The sequence below is a fragment of the Antechinus flavipes genome, chromosome 3, assembly GCF_016432865.1.
Source record: "Antechinus flavipes isolate AdamAnt ecotype Samford, QLD, Australia chromosome 3, AdamAnt_v2, whole genome shotgun sequence".
NCBI lineage: Eukaryota > Metazoa > Chordata > Mammalia > Dasyuromorphia > Dasyuridae > Antechinus > Antechinus flavipes.
The window spans coordinates 235,420,833-235,434,919 of NC_067400.1; the positions used below are offsets into that span (position 1 = coordinate 235,420,833).

Genomic DNA, 14,087 nt, shown 5'->3' on the forward strand with positions numbered 1-14,087 from the left:
TAAGCGTGTTGGGTGGTGGGAGTTGTGTGAAAGAAAAGAAGAGATGATATGTTAAGCAGAAAGCAGAGTTAATTCAAACCTGTTGGCTAACTCTGTCCCTTAGTTCTCTTCTCCTCCAACCCCATCCATCTTCTTCTCTTCCCAACCCAACCTTAGGTATGCAGATAAAAAATTAAGCTAGAACCGCCCAGACTCCCTAACTTCTAGCAGAGTGGCTTCCTGGGAAACTCAGGGAGATATATGGCATTTTTTTTTTTTTTGAGGGGAAGCAATCGGAGTTAAGTGATTTGCCTAGGGTCATACAAATATCTGAGGCTGGATTTGACCTTCTGTCCTCCTGCCTCCAGGGCCAATGCTCTATACGTTGTATCACTTACTATACTACATTCTGACGTAGATGATATATTCACTATCTTATGACATTCCAGGTGTCAAGATAAATCAATCCTAAATATATTTTTAGGTTAAAAAAAAATACAACTACTCACTGTCTAACTGCTATCCTATCAGCCACTATTCAGTGTATAACAGCTAATCTATCAGTCATTATTCAGTATACAACAGCTAATCTATCAGTCATTATTCAGTATACAACAGCTAACCTATCAGTCATCATTTGATATATAACAGCTTACCTATATTTACTATTCAATGTATAACAGCTAACTTATCAGTCATCATTTGATATATCATAGCTAACCTATCAGTCCCTATTCAATGTATAACAGCTAACCTCTCAGTCATTATTTAGTGTATAACTGGCTAATTTATCAGTCATTATTCAATGTATAACAGCTAACCTCTCAGTCATTATTCAGTGTGTTACAGCTAACCTCTCAATCAATTATTATTCAATGTATAACAACTAACCTATCAGTCATTGCAACAGGCATTCACCTATCAAAACAAAATCAGGGGCTTCACAGAAGCTCTTTTATAAACCAGTTTTCATTAAATTTAGCTACTCATTATCTAACTGCTATCCTATCAGTCACTATTCAGTGTACAACTGCTAACCTATCAGTCACAACATTAACTATCAAAACAAAATTGGAGGCTCCACAGAAACTCTTCTATAAATGAGCCAATTGTTCAAATTAAGGCAAATGATCTTCTTTGAGAAAAGATAATTTTTGCCCTCTGCCTTTTGCCCTTCCTCTTATTAACAAAAAGTATTTTCTAAATGTTCCTTCCAGTCTCACTTTTCATATCTTAAAGGAAGTCTTTTTCACACATCCTTTTTTTTTTTTTTAGTTCTCATACTTTTTTTCTTGCTTTGTTTCCTAATTTTCACTGCCACTTCAATATTCAAACATATATTTTTGTCATTGTTTTCTCATAGGAAGGTAAAGGCATTTGCCAAAACGACTTTTAAAAAACAATACCACAGGGTAAAAGATATTGGGTTCCTAGCTTTTGGGTTTTTTTTTTCCCTTTTATTTCCCCAATATTTCAAAAGTTTTTTTTTTTCTTATCAGATTCACATATTTTAAAATAGCCCCAGTTCAGAAATAAAATTTTATTATACATACTGGGTAAATATATTATAACAAATAAAATGTTGCATAACAAGAGGCTAAATATCATAGAACCAAGAAACTAATGCCTTGAATAAGAGATGCTCTCTAAAGTTGGAAAATATAGCACAACAAAAATCTGAAGGACTAATTTCTCTGTCACTAGAGAAAGTGAATATAAATAGAAGGTTCACCAAAAGAGCAAGTAACCTTTTGCCACATGTAATAAAATAGTCTAAGAAAGGGAAGTGAAGAAAATGACCACTTTCTGCTTATGCTAAACTATATTACAGATAATTCACAGCACTAAACTAAAAAATAAATCAAAATTATCTTTTCCCTCCCAGAAGTCCAGGGAACAGACAACTCTGGACATGGACAAGAGTCAAATAGGATGGGCAAGTATGGTTGACTTGTGATCTGCATTGATGCAGGCAATATATGTATCAATGAGATGACATTTTTAATGTAGTATAAACTACATTAAAATCATATAAATCATATAAAAATCAAAAAAATCCTTAAATCTAGGTTGATATAAATTTTCATGTAGAAGGGAAAGTTGAATTTTTGAAAATACTCTAATTCTATAGGCAGGTTTTAAAAAGTACACATGTACTTATAAGCACATACTATAAAGGAAAAAAGGAAGTCTAAATTTAGGGCCTAGAATGGAAAAAATTATACTAATTTAATTATGATGACAGAAAAAGCACTGAACTGTGATTCAGAAAATTCAAGTTTTGATATTTATCCTGTTACTAACTACATTTTGTGTCCCTTTACCAATCTGAGATTTTTCCTTATCTGTAAAAAGGGTATTAGGATGGGGAGAGCTAGATGCTTTCGATGGTTCCTCCCAACTTCAAATTTATATAATGGTATAACTGATTTTTTTCAAAATAGATTTTTGTCTTTCTCCCAGAGAAAATTTGTCTATCAATGTCCTTGACATAAAGCTATTATCTCTGCACTGTAAATGCCATTTTCTGTTTGGAGTTATTTTGAAAGTGGGATGAAATTAGGAGAGTTTTCTCCCTGTTTTCTGTATGGTTATCAATTTTAAGTTGCTTTCTTCCTCCTCCCCTTTTGATTAGTTTACACATACAATAAGTTTATTTTCATAATTTGAAAAGAGATCATAGACTTGGAAAAGACCTTGAAATCACACAGTCCCATTAATGAATTCTATGTGGTCTTGTCTATGTGGGATAACTGAAGTGAAAGTGAAATTCATATCTTGAAGGAAATTTGTTTTATATAAGCAAAGTTATAGTCATAATGAACTGTGTACAATACTAGGCATCACATTTAAGAATGCTTCTACTACTTAAAAGAGAGACATGGTAGCTATCTTCAATTATATTAAAAGCTGTGAAGAAGATGAATAGAATATATGGGCTTATTTGAATAAATAGCTCAACAGAGCTAATCTAAGACTAAGAAGCAGATTTTGACTCAATGTTATTTGAGAACTTCCTAAAAATTGACATATTCAATAATGAAAAAAGCTGTTACATAAAGTAATGAATTTTGAGCCATCAGGAGCACTGTGGAAGGAGAAGCTGAAAAAGTCACCTTCTAAAGGCCTTTCCAAAGCTAAATTTCTATAGTTTCATGTAGCTGGTTAGTTTATGTTCATCATAAATCTTTAAAAAACGAAACTCCAAAGATAAAGCAAAGATGTCAAACAATCCTACTGGAAAAATCTAGAAGAATTTATGAAGCACATTTTATATCCAAAATGGCTGACTGAGGGACAGAAATTTAAAGATCCTTCTTTATATACAAATATTTCTTGAACAATTGAAAATTTCAATATAAAAAATTTAACACCCACAAAAATGAAAAATCAAATATCTTTGGCCAAGATAAAAAGACAGTGATATCACTACTTAACTTTTGTGCATTGATTTTATTCTTGCAAAAAATAAATTACTTCATATAAATATAATTTATGTTAATAAAAAAGTTAGGAATAGCTACTAGATCTGTGAATTCATTGGCATAGGATATTAAACTCCCTTGAAATATATGTTAGCACTGGGAAATGAATATAAACTGCTTGCATTTTTATTTTTCTTCCCGGGTTATTTATACCTTCTGAATCCAATTCTCCCTATGCAACAAGAAAACTGTTCGGTTCTCTACACATATATTGTATCTAGGATATACTGTAACCTATTCAACATGTAAAGGACTGCTCGCCATCTGGGGGAAAGGGTGACGGGAGGGAGGGGAAAAATCGGAACAGAAGTGAGTACAAGGGATAGTGCTGTAAAAATTACCCTGGCATGGGGTTCTATCAATAAAAACTTATTAAAAAAAATATATGTTAGCATCTTCTAGGAAACTTATAGTATAAGAAAGATGCCTGGAACATCAAGAAGTTGTATGTTTCAGAGGCAGGATTTTATATGAATTTAAATATAATTTGAAAATCTCTAGGAATACCTGAAATAAGAATGAGGAGGCAAATTTTTCAAAGCCTAAAGTCCATTTTAGAAGTATATCTAGATATATTCTAGGACCAAAGGCCTAGAGTCATTCTAAAATCTTTTCTTTCTATCTCCCTTAACAGCTATCAATCTAGGAATTCTTCACAATTACCTCCAAAATTTGGCAGTTTTCTACTACTGTAAACTCAAAAATAGTTGATCTTCATTGTTTGGGGTGCTTTGTTGGATAATGCCAACAAAAATTATTATTACTAAACATTAATTAAATTACTATCCATTCTCTATGTTTCTTAACCCAAAATGATTTAACTAGATACTTGTTACTGTCTAAAATGTGTCTACCAATGATCCTCAAAGGAAAATGGAAATAGCTGTCCTGTAATCATATTTACATGAAATGAACTGTTTTTGCTCTTTATCAGTACAAAATTCTTCCAAGTTCCTGAAGGTATTAGCAACAGAACCCAAGCTAAAAAATGCTTTGACTACAGGCCAGCTAGACTAATATGGACAAGGTTGTGAAGATTTATTACTATTAAGTATGATAGCCATCTTAGTGATAAATTTTTGCCTATTAGTATTTTACAAAAAACCATATACTGTAGAAGTAAAAGTTTGGGATGCATGTTGGTGGAAGGAATACAAACTTGAAAAGACATCACAAATTCTCTGAAGTATTGTCACAAAATATACAGCAAGTATTTCCCTGACTTTAAATCCAGCTTCCTATCCATTATGACATGTTGCTGCTCTACAAAGGTCCCTTAAGTAATGTTTGCTAACTTAACTATAAATACTCCCCTAACTTAAATCTCAACAGAAAATACAAATCTGCAGAAGCCATGAATGGAAAACACACATACCTGGACTGGATTCTTCAGGAGGGGGACTGCTATCTGCACAGAAATGGAGGTGCAACATGCATGATTAAGTAGCAGCAACACAGTCTAAACATAAGCAACTCAAATGCTTAAGGCAAAGGCATAAACAGCTTTCAATAAAGCAGCTGAACAAATAGCAAAAGACTGGCCATCAATTTGCTAGATATGGCCAGAGCTTATTAGCACAGCACCTGGCACATAGTAGGCACTTAATAAATGCTTACTGATTGATTGACCACATAACAAAGAATAACATTAATGTATTCAGACTGCTAATATGAATAAGGATCTTTTTATTTCTTTTTTTTTTTTTTTGGTACAGAAATATTCTAATTACCATTTGTAGACTGTGCATGTTCTTAACCAGTACTTCAACACAAAATGTTCATTAAGACAAAATTAACATTACAATGTGATACAACCCTTTGAAATGCATATAGTGAATCACATTGTATGTAGAAAAGTTACATTTGCAAGCAAATATACAATGAAAGACCCATAGAAATTTATAAATCTAATTAACAAAGAATGAAATTCAAAAATCAGTTACTTGGAATAATGCCCCTTTTCTCTTACTCTGAAAGAAGTATTTTTGTGATTTAAACTTAATAAGGTTCAGTAATGAGACCATCATGCCCAAAACTAATTACTTCATTTTCTGGATTTACACTGAACACTTGTTAGCAAAAACTTCTGTACTTTGGGCCTAAGTGGGAAAGGAGTTTAATAGCATTTTACCTATGTATATTGCTCCTTGCACTATAAGCAGATTTTTTTTTTTTTTTTTTGGAGATGAGGTCCCTCTAAATCACTCAAGCTAGATGGGGATAGAAGCTGTAACTACTCCAATAACCAATTAGGTTAGTTAGTTCCTTTTTTGGCAGCTCAGAGGCATCTGGATTCTTATTAGTGCTTAGCTTACTTTAGCTCTACCATAGCTCAGGACTCCCAAACTCAAGTAATCCTCCATCCTGAGCCTCCCTAGCAACAGGAATTATGCTCAGATAGACGTGATCATTTCAGTGTTACTTCTTTATTGAATCCTTGAGGTGTGCTATTCAGTTGAATATGATACCTCAAAGATAACACATTTAAAAAGTGAAATTAAGAAGGTCTCCATTTTTAATTTTGCCATCTTGGTTTCATAGTTTTCAGTTAAAAACAAGTGACAGGGGAGAAGTGGTTTTCTCATCCCTTTTTACATTTTTTTTTTAACTCATAGAAAATATGCTATTTACTTACTCATAGAAAATATACTAGTTTCTTAATAGAAAAGTCAACTGTATTCATAAAAGAAGAGGAATCTTCTAAGCATGCTGGATGACTGAATCAATCAATAAAGGAAGAATTAAGAGAGGAGAGAAGGACTTCTTTGTCCTAAAATTGGTGACATTGTTTCTCTCTGATATACTCTTTGCATTAAATAGGAAAAGGTCTTCATTCACTAAGAATAAAAGAGGCAAGTGAGATTTAATCCCTGACTAACAATGCAAATAATTTTTAGAAATGGCATAAAATAAAGAAAAAGTAATGGTCTTGTAATATGAAGACTTTCAACCTACTCCCAAAGGAGAGAAACAGGTATAAAAGTGACATCATTACCTAAGCATAAATTTAACCTGTCAATCCATTGAAAAATGGCAATAATACTAAGTCAAATTGATGAGGGGAGCCCTGAAACTCTTTCTCTTTCTCTCTCTGACTTTGGGGTTGAGCCATGAGGTAAAGTACTTGAAAAGTTCCTTGAAGGAGAGATTCTCCTTGATTCCTGGTGGTCAGGGAGCCAAATGATGAGGTTCGGTGCAGAGTAGGGAGTTGTGGGAAACCCTTTGGTTGGCACAAAGATCCTTTGTAAAGGAATTTACTAACCCAAAAAGCTAGACTGGCAAAAAGAAGCTTATTATAGGCAATGGGAAGTCAGTCTTTGCTAGAAAGACTGAATTCCTTAGTGACAAGGTCCTGACAGAGGGATATAAAGTTTTTAGCAGAAAAATCCTATCTTAGCAGAGAGAAAGTGAATAAGGTCTTGCTAGGGAAATAGAAAGATAAAGATAAAGAGGGAGTAATGCTGAAAGAGAATATCATTTCAGCGGGCAGAGGGTTGTAACTTATGCCAAGGGGAGAGAGAGGTTCCTTGGCATGTTAGGTTCTCTGAAAGAAGTGAGCCCCAAGTTGCCTCTTTTTATAATTGAAACCTTGGCTAGAATCTGGGGGCAGCTCTTGATGGGGGTTGGGAACAGTTTGAGCTGGAATCAGAATAGAAAATCTTAGAATTGAATGAGTGTTTCTGGGCTAATTTCCAACTCAATAGAGTTGGATAAAAATCTCCATCTCCATCTCTGGCTAAGTAGGAGTGGTCCTGGACTCAACCAGTCCCACCCAGATAAGAGAATGAAACCACTTTATCTTGATTCTCTGGGACTGGCCTTTCGCAGAGGCAGGGTTCAAGTAGCTTCTTAAGTGCTTTACCTCATGGCTTACCCAGAAGTCAGAGAGAGAGAGAGAGAGAGAGAGAGAGAGAGAGAGAGAGAAAGTGTTTCGGGGCTCCCTTCGTCAAAATGATCCAACAAAGATGTAACTACAGGGAGTAGAAAGATAACATAAACAACCTCACTATTGGTGAATAGTAGTATACTGCTATTTGAGTACTTGGAGTGAAAAGAGGGGGAAAGAAAGAAAAAAATGATTTAAGTAACTTCCAGTTTTGAAGCAGTATAGAAAAGGTCACTTTCCCAAATTCTGTCTATCTACATATTTGTGGGGACATATTTTTGAACAACTTATCTTGCAAGCCTAGCTTTTATTTTTCACTGACATACAGGCCTCCCTATAGCCAGGTTCTATATTTTCTGGCAGCTTTGCAACTTGTTTCTGCTGAACAAATCCTAATTAATGCACAGCAGAGAGTCATGACAGGTTTCTGCTTCATTTCTCATTAAAAGGTGAGACCTAACACCAAGGATGAATGTAGAAAACCTTAAAGGTGCTAACTCCACTTTAAAAAAAAAAAAAAAGGAAAGAGCAATTTTTTAATAAGGTTATTTTTGTGTAGAATAAGTAGTACTTATGAATTCAAACTACCTACCTACCCAATTATTTGATGATGGTACTAAAATTATAATAAATAATAGCTATAATAAAAAATAACTGAAATTGAATGCTGTGAAATTATACTTTGTCCCAAAGAAGGGTTCTAGAATACACCTCCCTTCCTGACAAAGGTGGGAAGCTCTGGTTGTAGAACATAGCAGATCATTTCAGACATTTTTTTGTGACCCAATGATTAGTTTTGTTTAACTGCTTTTTTTTTTCTCTTTTAAAATTAATTATAAAGGATTGTTTTCTAAGAAGGTTGGGGGGAAGGGTATGCCAGGGAATGCAGAGGATGTAAAACAAAATATATCATTAAATTTTTACTTTTTAAAAAGTTAACTTCAAGCTAATTCCTTCAACAGCTGTTGAAAAGGTCCAGATCTGTCTTTTGAATGTATATTATGGACCCAAAGGAGACGCATAAGCACTTCAGTTCTAATCTTCCAGAACACTAAAGACTGGAGGATTTTTTCCTATAAATAACATATTCTAAAACTAAGAATCTGCATGGAATTTATTTTAATGGCACATAGTTTCATGCATCTTCCTGTATTTGGATCATCAAATAAAAATTTTTTGAAACATGCATTTAAGACAAACAACTATAGGAAAACTGATTTTCAAGTTATGCATACTTATACAAATCTACCTCTACAGATCAGAAGTAAACATTCATTTAGATATTTATTTAAAAATGTATTTACATGTCAGCAAACTTACAACATCTAAATGTGCCTGAAGATAATAACATTAAAATTGTGGAGATATATGCAAATATTTGTATATGTACATACATACACACAGTATAGTTGATTAAATAAAGCCACAGTTACTTGATATTTTTGAGAACTATTATTTTAAAAATGACAAAGTCATAAGATTTAAAGTCAAATGAACATGAATCAAAAAATACTTATAAATGCAAACAAATATGTATATGAACTACATGTTCAACAAATGCAAACACTTTTTTGTGGATGAAATGGGTGAAGGATATGAATAATGTCAAAAGTCAGGCTCAAATAAAATACTATATTTAAATCTCATATTGAGTAGGATATGTTCAGGTGAAGAGAACCTTATAAATGAAAGAGGATTTGATTATTTATTTGCCAGTAATAAATTTATTTACTTGTAATAGTCCCTCATTCAAAAGCAGGACTTAATTATAATGTGTTAAACTCTTGATTAAAAACCAAAGACTTCATTACATAAAGCATCTGGAAATTCTAATTGGACTACACAAAAACTTAATATAGAAATATTAAAGAGAAGAAATAATTTAAATGCTATTCCATGCACATTTGACCTTTTTGTATTCATTTCAGGAAGAGATAGCTATCCTGAGTTTTCTTTTCTATTTAGAAGGCATGCAGTAATGGTACTAAAACAGAAGAAATCCAATGGGAGTTTATCTTTAGAGTATGATAATAAATGATTACACCAAAGTCTTTGAGTTTTATACGAATTTATCATACTGTCAAGATCAACTTCTAGGTATGTCACATTTTAGCATGCTTAGATGGGAAAAGAGAATTAATTAAAACTACAAGGCTTATAATCAGGCCTTCAAAAAAATGTAACAAGCTTTTTGGCTTCTCTAAACATAGCTTCTTTTCTACTTGACTCTTCCATTCTTTGGTCTTTTCATTTTTCAGCAGATGACAAGTTTAATACAATATTCCCCATGGGTCCAACCCAACTTTGTGTGTTAACTTTGGTTTAAAATGGTCTAGAAAAAACCTGGAAAGCACAGCAGACTTTCCAATGCAAGTGCCATAGTTTTTCCCTAGAATTTAGAAATTTCTAAGGATACAATTTGATACCAAGGATTCTGATTTTTAAAAAGTTGACATGAATCTTGGCGCTCAGGTATACTTCCTAGCACAAAAAAAGCTTAGCTGAAATATCCTGCTCATGTATGACAATTTTCCTTGCCTTCTAAGTGAAAGGTATGTTTTCAGAGGTTTGAAAAGACAAATGAAAAAGAACAATGAAGCAGCAATGAAAAAAAAAAAGCAACAGAAGGTGAGAAGCATGGTTCCATACGCACTTGTGCTCCTATGAGAATGGAATGAAGCAGATGGCATGGAGGAGGAGCATGATGAGGATGCATGGGAGGATTCCGGTATTATCCAATAGGCTCGATTATCCCGATTACCTTTCTTACTAGGCCCACTGACATCACACTGGAAAACATCTTCACAGCTCTCACTGTGTAATCGCTCTTTCTGGAGAAGTTTGTCGACTCGCTGGATGATGCACTCCAGGCTTTTGTCGACATTCAACCAAACTTTTTCCTTAAAAGGAAAAAAAAAATGCCTCCCTTACTTTTTCCAAAATGGTCACCCCAACATTATCTTTAAGTTTACCCAAAATCAAAGTTTGTATCCACAGACCACAATGAGAACTACTGCAATTACAGACTCACTTATTTGTTAAAGTTTTATCTGTTTTTTTTTTAATAATAAAAACAAAACTCTATTATAACATTTCCCAAAATTGATATCAGAAATACTCCTGAAAATCTTAGGAAATTGCAAAATGTCATGGAACCTAAATGTCAGAAGGAAAACAAAGGATGAATTATCTTCTTTCAAACTGCAGAGTTTTATTCTTCTAATCCCTTGCCCTTAGCTATTACTATTACAATGAGGATGCCCAGTTATTTATGAGAAGATGCAGATTTTTACAGATCCCAAATAAACTGTTAAGAAGAGTTAGAGAACCTAAAAATTGGTTGCTTTTTCTTTTTTATGCTCATTCCAAAGAGAGGTAGAATGGAAGAATGTGCTGGATCTTTAGTCAGAGGACTCTGTCACTTACTACCTGTATAATCTTGGGCAAATCAAAACAAAGGGGCACAATTACATAATCTATAAAAATGAAGGCCCTGAACAGATGGCCTGTAGGAATTCTTCAGCCTTCAAAACTATGATCTCCATGACCCCACCATAATGCTTCTAAATTATTTCCTCAATAGATAACAAAAATAAGTTGTAAGGTTGTATTTCTCCCTTAGGAAATAAAATTTTTATTTTTATAAATCTAGTACTCATCTAAGGAGTGTGATATTAGAGACAAAAGGAAGCATCCACCCCTGTCCAAAACTATGCCCAATACAATGAGATGATAACCAAAATATCTCCTACTAAACCAAGGATTGAGCACTTTCTGTTAAAGAATTATACTACCCAGGAATGGTAATTTAAAATACAAAGGATAACAGTACCTAGAAAAGGCAATCTTAAGGGATTAACTAATTTTTTTTCTGATAAATAAATTGAATAAAGAAAATAAGAATAGGGGTCTTAAACTGAGAAAGAACAAGGGGGTAGTGAGCTATATCTAGAATAAGACACACTTTGCCAGAGGGACTCAATATGTTGCTTTGTTTTTGCTTAACTGTTTTTTTGTTATAAGATCTAATGATTAGGAAGAGGAGCAGTCAATGAGAAATGACAACAATTAATTTTTTTTAAGGTTTCAATAAACAATTGTATTTTCAAAAAGGATAGAAATCTCAGAATAATTCTCAAAAGCCAAATGACTTTCTCAGGTATGGGTAAACCATTATACAGGGCATCTAATGATCTCAGGGGACAATATAGGTATATCAGGGCCTTGAGGGAGAAGAGAGGAGCCCAAAAAGAGGAACTATGAAACCTTTAAAGACTGTTTTACTTCTGCTTCCTAATCTGGCCAAAAGCACATACTTGATGCTCAATAGAGGCCTAAAGGATAGGGTAATGTCCAATCTAAAACCTGGTGGTTTGGAATGCAATACTTAGGAGAAATAGAACCATAACCTACTTGGAAAGGTAGTATTCACAAGTGGAATCTCCCAGGAGTAGGAAAATACATTATTTTTCTTTCTAGTGGTACCAATAGATATTTAGCACTTACCCATTCTGCCTCATGCCAATCTGCATGGAGAGAGCGACTATTCCTTCCAGTATACTTTGCCACAAGAGTGTCTTGATCATTCCTTAGCATTACCTGCTCCTCCTCAGTTGAGGTGGGAGATGCTTTGGAGGCAATGTAATCAGGTCTAGCAGCATTTAGGCCATGTATTGAATTAGCCAATAATTTACAGTCACAGACAGTAATCAGTTGTCTTGTCTTAAAAAATAAAAAATAAAAACATTGATTATTGGTAAGCCTTTTCTGACTCTGAATTGACTTTCTTCAAGTCTTCTTTTTGAGAATGAATTCTTTCTTTCTTATTAATTCTCGTTATCTTACTTATTTCCTCCTTCACAAAGAAAATAACAAAAAAAGTCTATGCAGTTTTAAAATACTTGAAACAAATGTTAAAATTCTAGTTAGAAGTTAGTGAAAATAAAGATATACTTTATTCTTCCCATAGAAATTCACAGGCTTCTTCTTGGGCCTTAAGTTAAGAATATCTAGACTGGATGGTCCCTTCTAACTCTTAAGTGATGAACTTATAGATATAAATCCTGATCAAGGACAAACCACTCAATCTCTTTAAGCCTATGTTAATACATACTTAGAATGGAGATACAATACCAATAATATCTATCTCACAATGTTCCCATGAAGTTCTGACTATTGGAATTCTGCTTTTCTTTGAGACTCAGCTCAAGCAATATCTTTCCTGATCTGTCTTGCTATGAATGTTTTTCATACAAGGTTACCTTTTATCTTTCCTTCCATATGCACAGGTTGCCACTGAGCCTATCTCTCCCCATTAGAATGTAAGCTCAATGGGGACAAGGACTCTTTCATTTTTGTCTTTGAATCTCCAGTGAGGACAGTGTCTGGCACATAGTGAGCCCACAATAAATGCAAGCTGACTGACAAAATACATAAAACACGTAGCAAAACTTAAGGGGACAATGGATAGAGAGCAAGGCCTGGAGGAAGGCCTGAGTTCAAATCTTACCTATGACACTTAATAATTATGTGATCATGGATAAGTCAGTTAATACATTTTGCTTTAGTTTCCTCAATATATAATGGGCTGGAGAGAAGTAAATGGCAAATTACTCCATTATTTGCAAATAAAACCCTAAATGGAATCACAAGTAGTCAGACACAACTGAACAACAACAATAAAAAACTTGAAGAATTATTTGTATCAGCTTTCATTACCATTACTACTAACACAACTACTACTAGAGCTTTTTAAAATATTTACTTACTCATCTAGCCACATTTTTAAAGTATATAATAACATAATGAACTTAAGAGGTAGGAAGATATTCCTAGCCCAATGGTCAAGAATAATTGAAGGAGGTTACATTCTCTCATTTTTCTGAAAGTCTATAATAAATAAGACAGATTTCTATCTGTCTGAAGATAACTTAAAAGAAATCCTCACTCAACGCTGAAAGAAGATTAAACAGGCTTCTTCAAACTACATTTTATGCTTTTATTCAGTAAAATTCATTTAGTATTAGTGATTAAAAAAAAAAGTGGTGTTCTCATTATAGTAGCTCTAATACTACCTGAGAACATATTTTCTAATTTTCACAAAGGACAGTAAGTCAGTTAATTAACAAGCATTTATTAAGCACCCATTATGTGCCACATACTGTGCTAAGGGCAAGTGACAAGAAGAAAGGCAAAGGCAATACAATATGAGCTCACAGACAAATGGCTTGAGAAACATCTCAAGATATTCTGTACACACACACACACACACACACACACACACACACTCTCTCTCTCTTTCTCTCTCTCTCTCTCTCTCACACCAGGAATTTGGTTCAATAATTACTGCTGATATTATTTAGTGCATGGCCTTCATATAAATCAGTATCCAATAAAGCCAATAAAAACAGGTTCTCAATCGCATATAAGCTAGAAAATCACAAATTAATGATATATCACTATATGATTTATTTTTTATTAAATATTTCTCAATTCCATTTTAATCTGATTCCTTTGTAAATTTGACACCTCTGATTTACATTATCTGATCTGAATTTCAACCCTGTCTATGATACAGCTGTAGATATTGTCAACATTTGATAGATAAGGAAACTGGGAGGGGGTAGGAATAAAATAACTTGCCTTAGAACACGCATGAAGTTTGTGTCACAGCATTTGTAATAGCACCCATACATCCTGATTTCCAGAAAACTAGGGCTCTTTCCATTATTCTACTC

The 14,087-nt window shown here is 33.6% G+C and overlaps 1 protein-coding gene across 11 annotated transcripts in view; it reads right to left on the bottom strand.

The window, feature by feature from the left end:
- The window catches only part of INPP4A (inositol polyphosphate-4-phosphatase type I A), a 189,388-nt gene that overhangs the window by 29,687 nt on the left and 145,614 nt on the right, over positions 1-14,087 (bottom strand). For 8 of the 11 annotated variants that reach the window (XM_051984679.1, XM_051984678.1, XM_051984677.1 and 5 more), the window contains 3 exons: positions 11,857-12,072; positions 10,004-10,250; positions 4,840-4,872 (listed from right to left, as the gene is read on the bottom strand). In XM_051984679.1, the coding sequence (XP_051840639.1) occupies positions 4,840-4,872; positions 10,004-10,250; positions 11,857-12,072 (496 nt within the window). The remainder of the gene's footprint in view (positions 1-4,839; positions 4,873-10,003; positions 10,251-11,856; positions 12,073-14,087) is intronic. The other 3 variants (XM_051984683.1, XM_051984681.1, XM_051984680.1) reach the window with 1 other exon arrangement.